The 17,062-nt window shown below is 38.0% G+C and overlaps 1 protein-coding gene across 1 annotated transcript in view; it reads left to right on the forward strand.

Moving 5' to 3' along the window:
* LOC117305214 (tetraspanin-18-like) overlaps positions 1 to 16,565 on the forward strand; it is a 31,023-nt gene extending 14,458 nt beyond the window's left edge. Inside the window, exons 2-7 of the mRNA XM_033790032.1 lie at positions 11,705 to 11,814; positions 12,397 to 12,606; positions 13,588 to 13,776; positions 14,000 to 14,128; positions 15,096 to 15,179; positions 15,573 to 16,565. Coding sequence (XP_033645923.1) covers positions 11,752 to 11,814; positions 12,397 to 12,606; positions 13,588 to 13,776; positions 14,000 to 14,128; positions 15,096 to 15,179; positions 15,573 to 15,629 — 732 coding nt within the window. The 5' untranslated portion in view covers positions 11,705 to 11,751 and the 3' untranslated portion in view covers positions 15,630 to 16,565. The remainder of the gene's footprint in view (positions 1 to 11,704; positions 11,815 to 12,396; positions 12,607 to 13,587; positions 13,777 to 13,999; positions 14,129 to 15,095; positions 15,180 to 15,572) is intronic.
* Positions 16,566 to 17,062: the final 497 nt, after the last annotated feature.

Raw genomic sequence — 17,062 nt, forward strand, 5'->3', positions numbered from 1 at the left:
CTTTCAGATGCTTGATTTCGAGACCTCAAATTCTAAAATTGAGGTCTCGAAATCAAATTCGTGGAAAAATACTTCTTTCTCGAAAACTACGTTACTTCAGAGGGAGCCATTTCTCACAATGCTTTATACTCTCAACAGCTCCCCATTACTCGTTACCAAGTAACGTTTTATGCTAATAATTGTTTTGAGTATTTACCGATAGTGTCCACTGCCTTTAAAGATAAATTGAAGACAATTCTTGGAAGATGGCTACAATCTTATGAGTGAAAAAGGCTTTATTTTTTTTTTAGAGTTGCTTCGATAAATGTCAGGGTGTGTTTTGAAAGAGCAATCCTCTCGTATTTCCAGACCGAGATTGAGAATTTATGGATGAAAATACAAGATGCTTAGTATGCAGTTTTCATTATTTTTCAATTAAAACAAACAAAGTTCAAATGTTAGGCAGTGAATTAGCACGGATGGCTTGAGCAAACCCTTTGTTTCTATAAATAAGAAAAACTAGTTTACGGCAACCAGTGCTTAACAACATTATCACATTGGTAGTTTGGCTGGTATCCGTTTTTATAATCATTGGCCCCAATAAAGATATTCTTAAGGCCTTAAACTTTTACTCTTGAACGAGCACATAAATTTTCCTCTGGTTTGGGGGTTTTCTAGGAGAAAAATGTAAATTTGTATTGAAACATTTCAAAGGGCACCACAGCAAAAGCCAGGGCACTACATCAACTGATGTACAGTGTAGGTGGCATGGGTTTATTTGAGACCTGTATTCTCACAACACTTCCAAGGAAATTCTCTTAAACAGTAAAGGTCTGTATGTGGATGAATTAAAAAATGTCATGACACATCCAGAACAAATGCGGCACCATGCACTCTCTCTCTCTTTGTTGACTCTCTTTGCTGTCGTGACGGCGGCCGCCATCCCGGCAAAAAAAGGGGAACAGTTGTTACTAAATTTCTCTGTGAGTCTTGAGTACGTTGCGTGATGAATGTTTAGTCTGTGTATACATTGGGTCAGGCACAGTTCATCATTTGTTGGAATTATGTTCGGGGTCCTCTTCAAATGTTTAATAAGAAACAGTTGTTATCTGGATGGGTTGTTGTGTCTGGTAACTAGTACACATGTAGTACTTAAAAAAAAAAAAAAAAAAAATGAATGGTGTTTGAAGCTTTGCATGGTGTGGAGAATAAGAGTAACTACATGTATTTAAATATGAGTAGTAAACTTGCACGTACAACCATGAGTAAAATCTCTTTTGAAGGAGCGGTTTGGTCTTGACGTTTCGAACACGGTACACTCTGCTCGTCTTCAGGAGAAACAAACACAAATGTTTTGTTTGTTCCTCCTGGAAGACAAGCAGAGTATACTGTTCGAAACGTCAAGACCAAACCGGCTCTTTTCAGAGCCACCACACCTTCAAAAGAGATTTTACCCATGGTAGTACCCGCAGGTTTACTGTTCATATTTATATTTATAGTTACTCTAATAATTTGAATGAAATATTGCTTTACTCACAAGTCTTAGGCCTACTAGTATGACATCTGAAAAAGCAAATGTGGCAGATAATGGTGCGAGGGGGTCAATAGATGTAGAACTGTAACTGAGCTACCACATTTATTGGTTTCATAATTGTGATGAAGTCTGACCCCACTGAATCTATATTTTCTGGGAAACAGCTGACTGAAACTAGGGCGTTTCACTACTGTGCGATCCATAACCAAACAGGAAGGGATGTTTTATTATTGATTTGTATGCATTCAACTTGAATACTGGATTAAGTATTGGTACACATCTGTTACATGTAGTCCACGATGTATGATAATGTTTACAAACTTGATGATGTTTACAAACTTTCAACGCTCATGCAATCTGTCATTGTCAATTTTTGTATTCGGTTAAATATTTTTGTTTTTGTGTTTAGGTAGTTACAAGAGAATATTGTTTGATGTTTTTGTTTTTTTATTTAATTTTTACAAACTATTCTTAAGATGACATAATCTAATCTGAGATTTATAACTCAAGAAAGTACTGAGTATACAGTGCTAAAAGCACACATCGTTGCGTACAATGTAAGTGTGTACAATATAAGTGTGTACAATATAAGTATAATACTGTTTAATGTATTGAAATTGTAGGGCCAACATGTACATTGAACAATACAAACAATACGTGTATGTACACAACACACCTAAAATGTAGGTTGACCGAGCACATTAAAATTTAATTTCCAACAACAAAGAACCTAACCTCAGTGTGTTTTTTCAAACCGACCCCGCCTCAACCATACAGTGGCTCGCACACGTACGTCCCTCCCTTTTATTCAATGTTAACCCCTGTGACTACTGCTACTCGTTAAGCAAACACAATGACGCATGCCATCTCTCCTCGATCAATGTCCACCAGCGTATACATGCAGTTCATAGATAGCGCAAGGCTGATATATGCAAATGAGGTCACGTTGAAGAGGTCAGTGACTCACCGTTGCAGGTTATTTGAATAATTGATCGATTCGGACGGAGAAGATGGGTAGAGAGTTCATAACATTCCGTCAAACACATTCCGTCAACGATGTGTGTAAAAAAATATTCTTATGAAGGAGTAAGTTATTTTTTAAGTAGGAATTGAATCTTCGCATGGTGAAAATTAAGGTCTTTGAGAAAAACTCGGCTAGGGTCGAAACATCGGGCCATGAACTATTTTTTGCTTTTGTAAATGTTAACAATGGTACATAAATTACCTCTCATAAAAATTAACAACAAACTGAATTTTCTTCCATGATTGAATTGTTGTCATCAGGAATTTAAAACACATCTAAAAATGGATTAGGTCTGTTAAGAGCATGATGCTAACTTTAAATCATTGCCCCACATCTGTGCTATAAATAGCACACTTGGCGATTGTGAGCTCAGAATGTAATTATTCCATTATTTTGAAATACACTAATGAAAGTAGTTTGTTTTTTAAATGCGTTAAATTGCACAATCGGAAATGTGTTAGGGACGGGACAAGTCTTTTTATAGAGCGCTCGAGTTTCACTTCAAAAGGTGTGTCCCTGTAATGCCTGAATACTCGCAATTGCCATAGAAACAACAGGTTGCCATAGCAGCAGTGACTTGGCATATGAAGTTTGTAATAATATCCTCAGTGCATGTACATTGTATAGTACGCACAATAGAATACATGTCGTCATGCGTCTACATGTTAGGTAGCTCGGCGGGGTGGGGTGCGAGGGCAGAAAAAAAAATAAAAAATTCAAAGTAGATTCTCTTCTGTGAAAACATCTGTTTTTAGGGTTGCGCTAATATTATTGCCCCAGTCAAAATGGACTAACAAACATTTTCACTGCATTCATGCTTCTAATAATATTTTTAAAATTATGCGTGAGAAACTAAAATAAGCAATGGGTTGTACTGCAGGTCTGATACTTAATGGAGGCAACAAAGGTGATTGCCTCCATGCCCTCTTGTCATTGCCTTGGTCCTAGTGCCCTTGAAATGCTCCAGTTGAAGTTTACAATCTTCCTCATAGGCTGCCCTTTTACAACTTGGCATCAAGGCATTTTCTCCTTGAGGAGAAAATGCCTTGATGCCCTTTCCCTTTCAAAAACGAACAAACAGACCTGGTACTGATGCATCGTGAAGTTTACTGGTGAAAAACGACCGCTAGTTGCCGCGCCATCTTTAATATCTCTCCTCCCCCCCCCCCAAACCCAAATAGCAATTTATATTGTGTGACAAGATGAATTATATCTTGAGTGAGAATATGGACGATGCAGCGTGTAACATGATGCAGTTTTGCAGCGTGATATTAATATGGCCAGGGGTGGGTCAGCTTGCTCTAATGCTGTACAAACACAATGCTTATAAATATATCATCTCGAGCTGTGGTGTTCCACCGAATCTGCTGCTGGACATTTATAGGCAGAGCTACTAAGCAGTAACACTTACTTGCTAAGCGTTTTTGATAAGCAGACTTGGTTTTATCGGAGGAAAAATCTTTAAACTGTACTTTTAATTGTTCTTGCCAGTGAATGATTTCCGTTTTATGGCATAGCAAAATGTACATATTTTGCATAAAAATTGCTGGGTGAAATCATTTCCTGTGTGAATTTTCGCAATTTTTATTTTTATCTTAAGTCCGAAGAGTCATAACAAAATGTTCATGTGTGCAGAAATTGTTTTACTTGAGAAATTTCACAATCTATTTTGGGGTGAACAGAGACAGACATTAGCATACAGGCACTCCATCAACTCTGCTATCTACAATTGACAATCATATATTTTTTTTTTTACAATCATATAAAAGAAAAAAGACTCAGAATCTTTTGTGTGCTTTGTTGAAGATCTATGTTTGTATTTAAAGCGCCTTCAGCCATGTAAAGTCACCTTTGTGACATTTTGCTCATATTTTGTGCAACAAGAGTTTGAGGTTTCTGGTTTTTGCAGAGTAACTTTCTGAATTTGGCAGAGTGACTTTCTGAATAAATGAATTGACAGTTTAGGAAACTCTTACCCGGTATTTTATCCATCAACAGTTTTGATTTGTAATTTGATGTAATCATGTTTTAAAGTCTGAAACTTCAAATTCTGTAAAGTGAATTCAGACTTGGGTAACATTTGGAATCGGTAAAAAAAAAAATGATTTCAACAAAAATGCAAGCAATCGCTTAATGGTGCTCTGATCAACGACACGCTCGACGATATCGTACGACCCTCCTACAATGGCGCCATGAATCTCTCTGATGCTATTTATTCCGACAGTCTGACTCGTTACCCAGCTTGGGAAGCAATTTTACAGCAACTCTTTAATAATTCAAGCCTTGACGAGCCAGCCGTGCTCAGTAACCCAGTGCCTTTAAATTTAACAGGATGCCTCTTTCATATCATTCACATGAACAATACACGGCAATGTATTTAGTTTCTGTAGGTAAAGTGCAGAGACTTTGCAATTAAATTCCGAGGGGCCAGTTCCATCAGGGGGCCAATTATAGTAAGATGCTTAGCAGAAATTGTTCTCCTGCTTAGCAAGAAGTGTTTGGCAACAGTCACTTGTATCTAGCCCATCTGGTACTTCAGCAGTATTTGCCAAGAAACCAGAATCTTCAATCCATAAAAATATCTCTACAGAAATAATTATTGTAACCATTACCTAGCAGGATTAAAAAATAATGAAAGTAAAATTTAAAGAAAATGGCAAAATGTTTTATTGATAACTGATCATTTTTAGCAACAAGCCTATTTGGTCTTGTGACTGTGAGTTCCCCCCCCCTTCCCCCAAATTTCGCCCTGTAAAGCCCAGTTCATACTTCCTGCAAATGCGATGCGAAGTTGGCGTGAATTTGATGTCCGTTTTCACTGCGATATTCGCAAGAGAGTTGAACACAACTCAACTGCTGCGTATTATTCGTTGCAAATTTGTGACGTCAACATTCGATTTCGCATTCGCAGGAAGTATAAACAGGGCTTTAATGGTTGCCCAATGCTGCGCCACACACAGAGAGGCAGAAATCTTTAGTTAATACAGCACTGCATGCTTTGAATAACAAACCCCCTACTTGATCCATGTATTGCTTGAAGCCTGGAAGCAACCCAGGACAATACAACAATCTGTCAACGTTCCAGACCAGATTTCCATCTCTGGAGAGACTCCCGCATTCCCAGCTAAATTCATAACTCAGTGGATGTGCTTGGGTAGTCAGCTACTCACCATGCTCTGGCAGAAGATGAAATTAAGGCTGGCCCAAAAAAAACATGGGGGGGGGCGGGGAAGTCCAACAAGATGCACAAAGTAGAACCGGAAAATATCTCTCACGTAATGTGGACTCACAATTTATAAACACTAGGAATATTAAAGGGAATATTTATTTTCTGGTAATTACTCTTCAAGTAAGAACCTTATTCCTAAAATTGTTAGATCTGAGGCCGGAAAATAAGACTGCTTTCTAAAATTCCTTAAGAGTTACCTTTTTCCTAGTGCGCTATGATCTTGATTTTAATTGTCATGTTATGTTATGTTATGAGAAAATCCCACAAGAGGTACCCAGTAGAATTGGAAAATATCTCTCACGTAATAATAATAATAATAATACACGGTTTTTATATAGCGCTTTTTCACGGGGTGTCTCAAAGCGCTTCCGACATTATTACCCCTGGTCACTGGGCCTTAAATCATTCCTTAAACCATCTCAGCTCCCTGGGGAGTATACAGCCTGTGCGTCAATTATATGCGCTACATGGCTAAATCAATCACAAGAACCATCTCTGCCCTCACAGGTACCCATTTACCCCTGGGTGGAGAGAAGCAATTATAGTTAAGTGTCTTGCTCAGGGACACAAGTGTCACGACCGGGATTCGAACCCACACTCTGCTGAACAGAAGCATCAGAGCTTGAGTTCGGTGCTCTTATCCACTCGGCCACGAGTTGTGGATTAACACTAGGAATTTAAAAGGAATATTTTTGGTAGTCACTCTTCAAATAGGCCTAAATGGCAATAACAACTTTTGGTAAGAATCATATTCCTTAATAATTTGAATCTGAGATCACCGTGCCTGTTGTTACAAAAAGCTCTAATTTTCTCACGATAAAAATGAATCGTGCAATTTGATCTACTTCTCAAAAGCTCATTGGAATTTGTACAATCCCATTGGTTATCCATCTTCCTCGTTGAGTTTATCATTAGAAAGATTGTAGACCTACATTATAACCATTGCTCTAAGTTTCATCGGAATCCAAGTTTTTTTATCAGGATTGACTTACACCCTTGGTTATTGGAATTCCAGATGAAACTATTTCTCAGGGAAACATTTACTATAAAGTAATCTTCCAGATTGACAAGTCATTCATCCTTGTTATTCTCAGATCATGAATAGTTGTGTGTTTAAGCCTCTAAAGGCAAAGTAGACCTTTTGTTTTTTTGAACGTTCTATTGTGTTTATCTTTTACATGATTCTTGTATGACATTGTATAAGTAGCTTGTGAAAATTTTGTTTCAAAAGGTGGTCGCATTTTTTAGATATTGCCTAAAATCTGGAGCGAATATGCCCATGCAGGAAGAATAATTCCATATAAAAGGAACACACAATCTGAGAAGCTTTACTGCAGTAATGCTTCTTAGAATCAAATTTAGGGCCATAAAACATGTTATATTTTTATATAACGACATAATTTCGAAGTGGAATGTTTTTCAAAATTGTTATACCATCGAAAGCTGTTGTAGGCTTCAAATCAATGGTTTATATTGCCATTAATTTAAAGAGTGAATACCAAATGTATAACGTCTTGTACCAAGACTAACCTTTGAGAAGAACGATCTCTAAGGATCATGTGACAGAGGAATGTCTTTTGGGGGAATGCATTTCTTCATTAGGGAGATGGTCCCATTAGTCTGAAAAGCAAGCGCAGCAAATGTTCAGGGCTGTTTTTCTTCTTCCTAGCTTTAAAGAGATAGGTGTGTGTTTTGATTTTGGTTTTTGAAACTGGAGCAAATACTTCACTCTATAGAGAAAATTGCCCCATGTCATTGCCATGGTGCCCATTCAAATGTTGTCTACATTGCCCATATTTAGAGATTCTCTTTACTAAGGAAAAATGTCTATTGCCTTTACAAGAGTTGGGTATCACAACCTGGAAAACTGATGTTTTGTCATAAATAAACCTTTGTTTGATATGTCCTAGAAAAATTGCACTCTGATTTTTTTTATATTCCAGATTAAAGGGGCAATGTTGTCATAAGCCAAGCAGGTCTGTGGTTGTACGTGAAATTGTAAACTCTCACTCGGTTACTGCTCATGTACGCGCATTTGCCATATATTTTATGTGGAGGGAGGGCGCACTTGCAGTAACTGGGTGATAGTTCATAATTCTATGTATAGTCACACGCCTTCTTTGTTCATGATGACACTGTCCCTTTAATGGTTTTAGATAAATACAGAACAAACATTTCCTATTGCTACTGTGTTACACCTTGCTCTATTGTTACAAACTAGGAGGATCCAGTGTACAGAGAGGCAACCAACCATGTGTATTAATTTCTATGTAGGGGGATACTCTGTAATGTAATTTTATTACATTATATGCTGACAACCAGCTATATTTCTCTCAGAAAAGGGGCCACAAAAAATTGCAGAACTGTTCAGTTTAATCTTGAAAAAGTAAGTTACAGAATTGGAATAATGTTCTTTTCACCCAAAAAGTTGCACATTAAAATAAAAAAATTACTATTATATCAAAAAATTTAAAACAAAATTTGTAACAAAACCAATCTGAAGTATGTTGTTTAGCGTTGGTTTTGGTTACATTGATTTTAATGTGATAACTTTAAGATGGTAGGGCCTAATCTTGATATTTTTCTGCACAAATCACCTCAATGTATTGAAAAAAATCATGTGTGTCCTGAGGTTTTGACCCCTTGACCCCAGCAAAGTCTTTCTCGAATCGAAAGGCTAAATGACAACACACAACATACACGTAAATAGGGAATAATATACATGTAGGCAGAATGGATAGGCCCAACTTCAAAACTGGTCAAGTGTTTACATGAACTTTATAGGGGGCTAACTTTTGGGCATGTCCCAGTTTGTTCCCACACCCATGAAGTTTTTGTGAACTGAGTAACTTATGACTAATTCAGCCCAGAACCCCTCTTTTCTCTACACCGGTCTCTCTTGAACAAAAGGAAGTCTGGTAGGTGTAGGGGAGCTGAAAGGGAGGGTGTATTTTGTGTGTGGAAAGGATTTATTTTCACTGAGTAAAGTTTTCTGGATGGTTCAGTGAACCTGGAGAAAGGTTGACTGCACAATACAACTGGAATGTCATTGTGGGAGGGCCATCAAGAACCAAAAACTTGGTATGGGGATTTGGTTTTTAAGCTGTAAACTAAAATGCATTTCCGGGCCTCGGAAAACTCCATAGCACCCCCATCAATTGCTGTGTGTGGTGCCCTGTGCTTTTGCTGTGGTGCCCTCTGCAAAGTTTCAATACAAAACTTACATGCTCCCCATAGAAGTGAAAAATTTGTATGCCCCTTCACGAATAAAGTTCAAGGACGGTTTACTTTTTTTTTTTTACAAAACAAACCAAAGATCATTTTGCTGTATACTGTAGCGGAATCACTGTAGCATGGGGGTAGACTGTAGTAGGCCCATTGTGGTGGTTATGTGAAACACCCCCCCCCCCAAAAAAAAAAAAAAATGTCATGTAGGGTACATTTAGTGGCTTTAAAAGACGAGTAACATAGTTTTATTTGGACAAGGCCATGCTGTTCTGTTACAGCAAGGCCAGTGGGCTTGCTCAGTCACATGTGCATGAGTTGTGAGAGTATGGGTGTGGTGTAAACTAAAGAACCAAATTGTATCCAGAAGTGACCAGAAGGAGTTCTCTCACTGTGTTTAATCTGATCTGACGAAGTAGCTGTTTGTGATTTTTATACTGTCTTGCCATTGATCCTGTGTGTGTTTCAGTTAAGAGGATTGTTGTGAACTATCTTGCTTTTCTTTTACCGTCTTTTTTTTTTTTTAATTGTAAGTATTTTTATTTTGGGGTGAACCATAAATTTTCAGGTAGTCGCCCGATGGGGGTGTCTGTGTTTTTTTTTGTTTTTTTTACTTCTGTGAGTTTAAAAGGACACCTTGCTTTTGTTTGGTTTTGTCAATTGATGCATGGAGGAATAAATTTATTCCTCCATGATTGATGTAACTTCTGATTTGTTGGCCTTATTTGGCAGGGTGTTGATTTAAATTTTATGGTAGGGTCATAGACTGTTTTTGTCTGTGTAAATGGTGTAATGCTGTATTGATCTGAAACACTTTCTGTATCACTGCCACCATTTTTACCAACAGAAAAATTCCCATTCTCATTTGATCAGAAAATTAGATTCTGTTTTATTTCATAAAGAATGAAAAAGTGGTGGCAGGATACACAAATTGGATAACTTTCCGTATGGCGCCACCACTTTTTCACTCATTTTTACAAAAAGGGATATATCAATCAGGTAAATTAGATACTATATTATTTTATTTTGAATGAAAAAGTGGTGGCGCCATACGGAAACTTTTCCCACAAATTTTTCCAAAGATACATTAAAGGTTACCTGTGAACGTTTGAATACATTGCTTACTTATTTAGAAAACAGCAAATAAATGTCAAAGTTTTTTGTCAAGAACGTCAAATCCATCTACTTTTAGCAAGATGACAGCCGAATGGCACAGTGATGTCCAGAAACATTTTTTTTGGAAAAATTTCTGTATCACTTTTTCACTCAATGTTACCCATGATGTTACCAAAAGCGGAAAAATATCCGTATCCTACATTTGTGTACCACCACTTTTTCAATAATTTTTACAAAATGGAATACCTGAATTCAATACTATTTTATTTCGTAACAAAATTATTTTGTATTGAAGTTTTTTGCTTCATACTCAACAATTCTGAGCAAGTGATTCTTATAACGCAACACGGCCTTGGTGACTATAGAAACTGTAAATTGCCTTTTTGTGATATTGAGCATGATGTTTACATGCCCAGCTCTAGGGTCCCTTCCAACATGTTGCCATGGCAAACGCCAATTAAGTCCAAGGGAAAATCAATAAATGGCCTGTTGGAAATGATGTTTGGTTGTAGCTATGGGATAACATGCTGATATAACACAGATAAACAAGAATATGTGAAGTTTGATCAAAAAAATTAACTTTTAAGGCAAAATTAACTTTTCGTGATTGCTCTACGGACTTTATAGACCGAAAAAATTAGTTTGGTAATGAACCATATCACTCCCATTGAAGTGATGTTGGTTTGGAGAAAGGTATTTTCACCCCCCCCCCCAAAAAAAAAAAATTGAATCATGGAAAAGCTTCAGACATGAACAGCCTTGTTCGAACATCTGAGTGAAAACACACAATTCTGAGCAACCAGCGTATCACATCCTGGTTGCTCAGAATTGTGTTTTTACTTTCATTATTGTCTTTTCTAATTACAATGTAGTTCTAATTAGCACAAATGTTTACATGGTGCTATCCTAAACCTCTCCTAATTATACTCCAACCATACAAAGTTTCAAATCCTACTCAATATCTTTGCTGATTATTGTACAAAATGTACACCAATGCATTCTCGAGAAGATAGTCAGAGCACACTGACAGAAACGTGGAGTAGTGCAAACCAGCCAGCTCTTCTCCGAGCAACCACTGCTCACTAACGAGATATCTTACCGTCACCGCAAACCTTACTTACTTCAAGGCCAAATAATAAAAAATACCAGTTGATCGTCCGGATTTTTCCAAAAAGAGGAGGATGAGGGCCTTTTTATTTATTTATTTTAATTTTATTTTTTCAAGATGGCCGCTTAGTATTTCAAATCAAACAGGCCACCAATTCTTCAGTTTGAACCCACCGCAAACTTATTTTATATCGATTTGTTGCATGAGGACCCAGGTTAACAGGGTCGGATTATTACACTAAAAAGATTTGCTGGTAGGCATTCACTAATTTTGTTTTATGAAACGGACAGTTACGTCGGTTCGAGAGCACCACGTTAGATTCGGGAAAAGCCCCTAGGCCAGTCAGTCCTTTTGAAAGGATGGATTAAAAAAAGGGATGTGGGCGGGGACGATCAACTGGTATTTTATTTATTTGGCCTTACAAGGTACACCAAGCAGTGAATAAAACATCACCTTTTAATCACCCTCTGTTTGTTCTTGTTCTTGCAGGTTTCTTTATCTTGACGTGTTGGAAAGTTGACTTGCCTTGAGTTAAGATGGAAGGTTGTGGCGGCAAGTGTATGAAATTCTTGCTTATTGTTATCAACTTTATTGTCGCAGTAAGTACCGTATTTTAATAAAGAGAAAATAGAATTTGCTTTTGCCTACTGCTTACCAACCAAACGGACCTTCGGTATAAATCCAAAACCCATTTGTTAACCTCTCACAACATATTTGTTTGAACCATGGAGGAAGAAAACTTTGTTTTAAATCTCTGGAGTCTGTACAGCGCGTTTGGACTACGTGTGTAATCCACTTAAACAAAACAAAAAATTATTACTCTGTGAAGAATTTAATAACACCCCCCTGTCTTTGTGAACCTCTATTTTTTAGGCTTTGAGTGAGAGTCTGCTAGGGTCGATCTATTTCTTGAATCTGAAAATGATCTTTGTTAAGAATAACAACTTAGATAATTTCAATACCAAATGGGAGCCTTTTCTATTGCTATGTACTAACTAATTTATTCCATTTCATAAAATTTCCTGTTTTTGTTGAATGCTGTTTTTTCTTTACAATAGTACTAAAAGTACGTTGGTTTTACAAGTAGTTTGTGTAGTGTTGTACATTTAGAAAAACTAAATAAAATTCCCCCTCCAAGGAAAAAATAAATAAATAAATTCTTGAACCTCTACTTTCATCAGCTAAGTGGACTCGGTTTGATAGCAACCGGTTTGATAATCAAGTTTGGCATCTCAGACTGGATACCCATCGACGAGATCGCTGCACTGCTGGACAGTCAACTGCTTAGGAGCGCCGTCTACATGATCATCGCTGCAGGTGGCTTTGTATTCTTGGTGTCAGTATGTGGATGCTTGGGAGCGATGTGTGAGAACAAGTGCCTCCTGGTACTGGTAAGTAAGACATAAGACATAAGAAAACTTTATTGATCTGCAAAAGAAGAAATTGCATTGCTCACACAAGTTTTTACAGAATAATTTTTGCTAAAAATATGCAAAAATTGTGAACCAGCACTTATCTTTTATACAAAGCGTTAGAAAACGTAATACCCATGGGGACAAAAGAGCAAAGATGACAGTTAGTGCGAGCAGCCGGCAGTCTCATCCTACCACTTCTAGGAATAATGTGATCAGTAAGTTCTCCATGAAGCGGGTGGCTATCATCGTCTAAAATACGACGAAACAGACTTGGTGAAGAGAGTCCACCGACGGCAAACACGGAGCGCCTGGGAGCGATTTTTATCAGGGATGAGATTGTTCAGACTTTTGGCTGAATTAAGACTTTGATGTTGGCTTGATGAAGAAGATCAGACAATATTTTGTCCACAAATAAAGAAATCCTGCTCATTGGTCTACTTCTCTAGTGCTCTAATACTGTTTCCAAAAGCTCCTTGAAATCTATAACCCCAGGGGGTACCAAATGGTAGAAATGCCATCATTTCAACATACCTTTGAATTTGTATCCAAGTTTCAAACTTTTTCGTTAGTAATGACTCTCACCCCTGTTTATGAAACATGTAAGCAGCAGTTTTGTGCTTCAGTCTGTGCTTAACAATTTTCTGCTAAGCGAAAATGAGCAGGATACCAGTCGCCAATTGTACATGTAGGCTGGTAACCTTTTTCTGGTTAGCATGTGCTTAGCTACTTTTTGTGCCTGAACAGCTCCATGAAGTTGGGCCCAGAAGAATTCAAAATCCTGGGGGAAAACATCTGTTAACTTCTGTTTACTGTCTGTGTACCTAGTACTTATCTGTTTACTTAGTACAATTGTTGGCAGCGCTTTAGGAACCTCACGGTGATACGCGCTACTTAAGAATGAATTTTTGTAAAAATTATTATGCTTAATTTGTCTGTATTTCTGGTTTATCCCGCTAGTATTTCTTGCTGCTGTTCATCGTGTTTGCCGCCCAGATCGCTGCCGGCATCTTTGCCGCTCTGTACACCCGGCAGATTGAGAGCTACTTGGAGGTTGAGGGCGTCGACTTCTTGAAAAACAGCTACGGCCTAATGAACAGCACCAAGAATGAGTTGGGCACCGCTGCATGGGACCTCGTCCAGGAGAAGGTAACAGGAAATAATAACCACTGTATTTTTGTCTCATAGACACTGGACACTATTGGTAATTGTCAAAGACCAGTCTTCTCACTTGGTGCATCTCAACATATGCATAAAATATCAAACCTGTGAAAATTTGAGCTTACAGGCAAGAAAGGTGCATGAACACCATTAAACTATAAAACGCTGAAAAACTAGAAATATAATGTGAAGTTTTTCTGTCTATTCTCAGTTGAACTGCTGCGGTGTGAATGGTAAAGGAGACTACTTAGGAAATAACAATGTCAACAACACTGCAGGAGACTATCCAGTTTCCTGCTGTACTGAAATACCATGCAAACTGAATGCCGTCAAGACTAGGGTAAGTAAGAAGTGGCGAAGGTACAAGTTGGAAACAAAGTTGTGTGTACATTTTTGGTGAACAATGATAAATTACTTTTGTATTATGGTCAACTCTCGTTATAAAGATCGCTGTTATTTCGACAACTATAATGCATGTGTACGATTAGCTTCCTCGGGTCGTCCCCGATCTGCCCCCGGTGCGTCCGAATAGCTTTGACGTCATTCCAGGGGCTCACCCAGGTCAGCCCCAAGTGCCCTGCTTGTGGACAAGTCACTTGGGGCTGGCCTGAGGTGCATGGCATCACCACGAGATTAGCTCTTGTCTGGGGCTCACCCGAATGAGTAGCGCAGGGTCGACCTGGGGAAGCTAATCGAACGCACCCAATATAAAGAGCATGTTGCTAAGACCACTGTTATGAAGAGGTAATTTTGCCAGTCCCAACGACCTAGTTATAGTGAGCGTCGACTGTACTTTTAGAATCATTTTTATGTCCCACCGGTGTAGCAAGCCAGAGGGGCATTCAGTGTTTGCCATGCCCTTCTGAGTGTGTATAGTGCATGTGAGTAGGGAAACACACATTCAAATCAGGGACCCCAAACAAAAGAGGGCAATACATGTATAGGGTCCACGTTTCAGGAAAGGTCTACAGTTGGAAAATGTGTACAAAACCAACAGGAGCTGTTGTAAAAAAAAGTACAAACAAAAGAGGGACTAGAATGTACATGGTTGCAGGAATATACAAGCTTGGGTGGGTGTGAGTAGGTATACACATTCAAACCGGGAACCTATAACAAAAGAGGACAATGGAGTCCGAGGTTCATGGAAGGTCCACAGTCGGAAAACGTTTACAAAATCAACAGGAGCTGTTGCATAAAAAAGTTAAATAAAACAGTAGAGTATAAATAAAAAGGAGACATTAGGAGGTCCACGATTGTAGGCATATACACACTTTTATCATAACATTTTTGTGGTTAAAATTTTACAGAACTGCGGGACTGCACTTAAACTCCTGATTGCAGATTACGGTACAATCATCGGAGCTACTGCGGTTGGTGTTGCTTTCTTTGAGGTAAGAGCGCCCTCTATTGTCAAGCCACTTTGTCAAGTTTTACTTGATAATTATGTTTACTTATTTTAAATCCATTAGGGATGCTACTTTTTGTTTCTGTTTTACGGTTTCTTATGTATCTGTTCTTAGTTTCTTTACTTCGCATTTTTACCTGTGAAATTAATAGCCTTCGAGAAAGACTCTGCTAGGGTCGAAACGTCAGGCCATTAACTATTTTTTGCATTTATACTCTCGGTCCATTTGGTTGGTAAGTTGTTTGCAACAGCTAATTCTATTTTCTCAAATTAATAAATCCACAAAAAACTGCACTAACGACCCGCGCTGACAATAGGGTACTCATTATTTGATATCAGTCATTTTCTAATGAATCGTGTTTTTTTGTTTGTTATACAGTTGTGCTGCATGCTTCTGGCAATCTGCGTCTGTAGGAATATCGGTGACGACTTGTAGACTTGTTTCCTCCTCATTTAGTCAGGCAGCTAGCTACCTAGCTAAACAGCTCAATGTCATCACATCACCAGTTTCGTCAGCGGTTTAAAAAAATAGAATGTGAAGTGTGCTTGGCTTGAGAGTTACATAACATTTCAGCTAAGTTTCTGTGTCAACTAGAAATAATCCAAACAGTCGTTTCAGTCAACTTCGTAGACTTGATAAAATTTCCCCAGGTTTTGTCCAAAACAATAAGGTAAAAAGTATGATTTTCTAGCATTTTTAACGACCTTTAATGTACACCCTGGTGTATGCAAAGTACGATCATAAACAAAATCTGTAAAAAGTTTGGATTTCAGAAGTTTTTTTGTAGATAAGCAAGGTTCCTGATGAGACAACAGAAATATATTATATACAGTACTGAGTGCCTGTCTCATTATGGCCTCCAGAGGGCGTGCTTTAGTTTTTTTATTAACACAACCATGAGCAAGTTTGATCAGCGACCATTTGTCAACCACTAGTCAATGTTCCATGGTTAACTATGCATGATGAACATCCTGGGTACCAGGCAAAATCGCCCAATGGTCGACAATAGTCAACTTTCGAACTTGCTCCATGGTTGCTCAACTGTTGGAGCCGTATTCCATTTGGCGGCTGTGGCTAGGACAGTTTCTAAGAATGTTGGTATGGACACCCTATACTTCAATGCATGCTGATGCGGCTATCCAGGTTAGCCGAAGTCGCCATGTTGATCATGGCCTATTACTTTAAATTGAGATTTTATTCAAAACATACGGCGGCGATTCATGCTTTAATTTGGTACGTTCACCCCTCCAGAAATAATCATAGAGAGTTAAAAGAAAGATGATGTAAATAGTTCTCTAGAAAGGTACAACAGGGAAACAATTTTGAAGAAAACAAATTAATTAAGTAAAGAAACGTCAAGAACGTCTGGTATTGCTAAAAAAAATGGCCTTGTAGAATAAAAGCTTTTTGCTTGTACAGTATTACACAGCTTAGCTGGTCGACCGTAGTTGAACGAGGCTCGGAAATTGTACACAGTGGTTGCACACAATGGAAATCTGCATATTTTGGATGCTTGAAGATTAAACTCACCGTTCGAGAACTTATAAAATATAAAAGTAAACGTTGTGTACGCAAAAAAAACTATTTCTTCTTTTCTATTCCTGTGTAGCCTAAATGTAAGGTGTGAGTTTTAGAGTAAAACTGTTGTATCAAGTTTTGCATCTCTGTAAAAAAAATATTTGTCTTGGAAAACAAATTGCTGTGATGTTATCAACGTTCTGGGAAAAAAATGGACACAAAATGATGTTAGTGGCCCTGCGCCATGGATAAAGGTGATTCAAATGTTAAGTGCTAATGGGTGTTATGTGATAGTCGTTTCATATCCTGAGTGAGGGGCCATCAAACATGGTAACAATGATATCAGGATT

The sequence above is a fragment of the Asterias rubens genome, chromosome 22 (assembly GCF_902459465.1).
Source record: "Asterias rubens chromosome 22, eAstRub1.3, whole genome shotgun sequence".
Lineage (NCBI taxonomy): Eukaryota > Metazoa > Echinodermata > Asteroidea > Forcipulatida > Asteriidae > Asterias > Asterias rubens.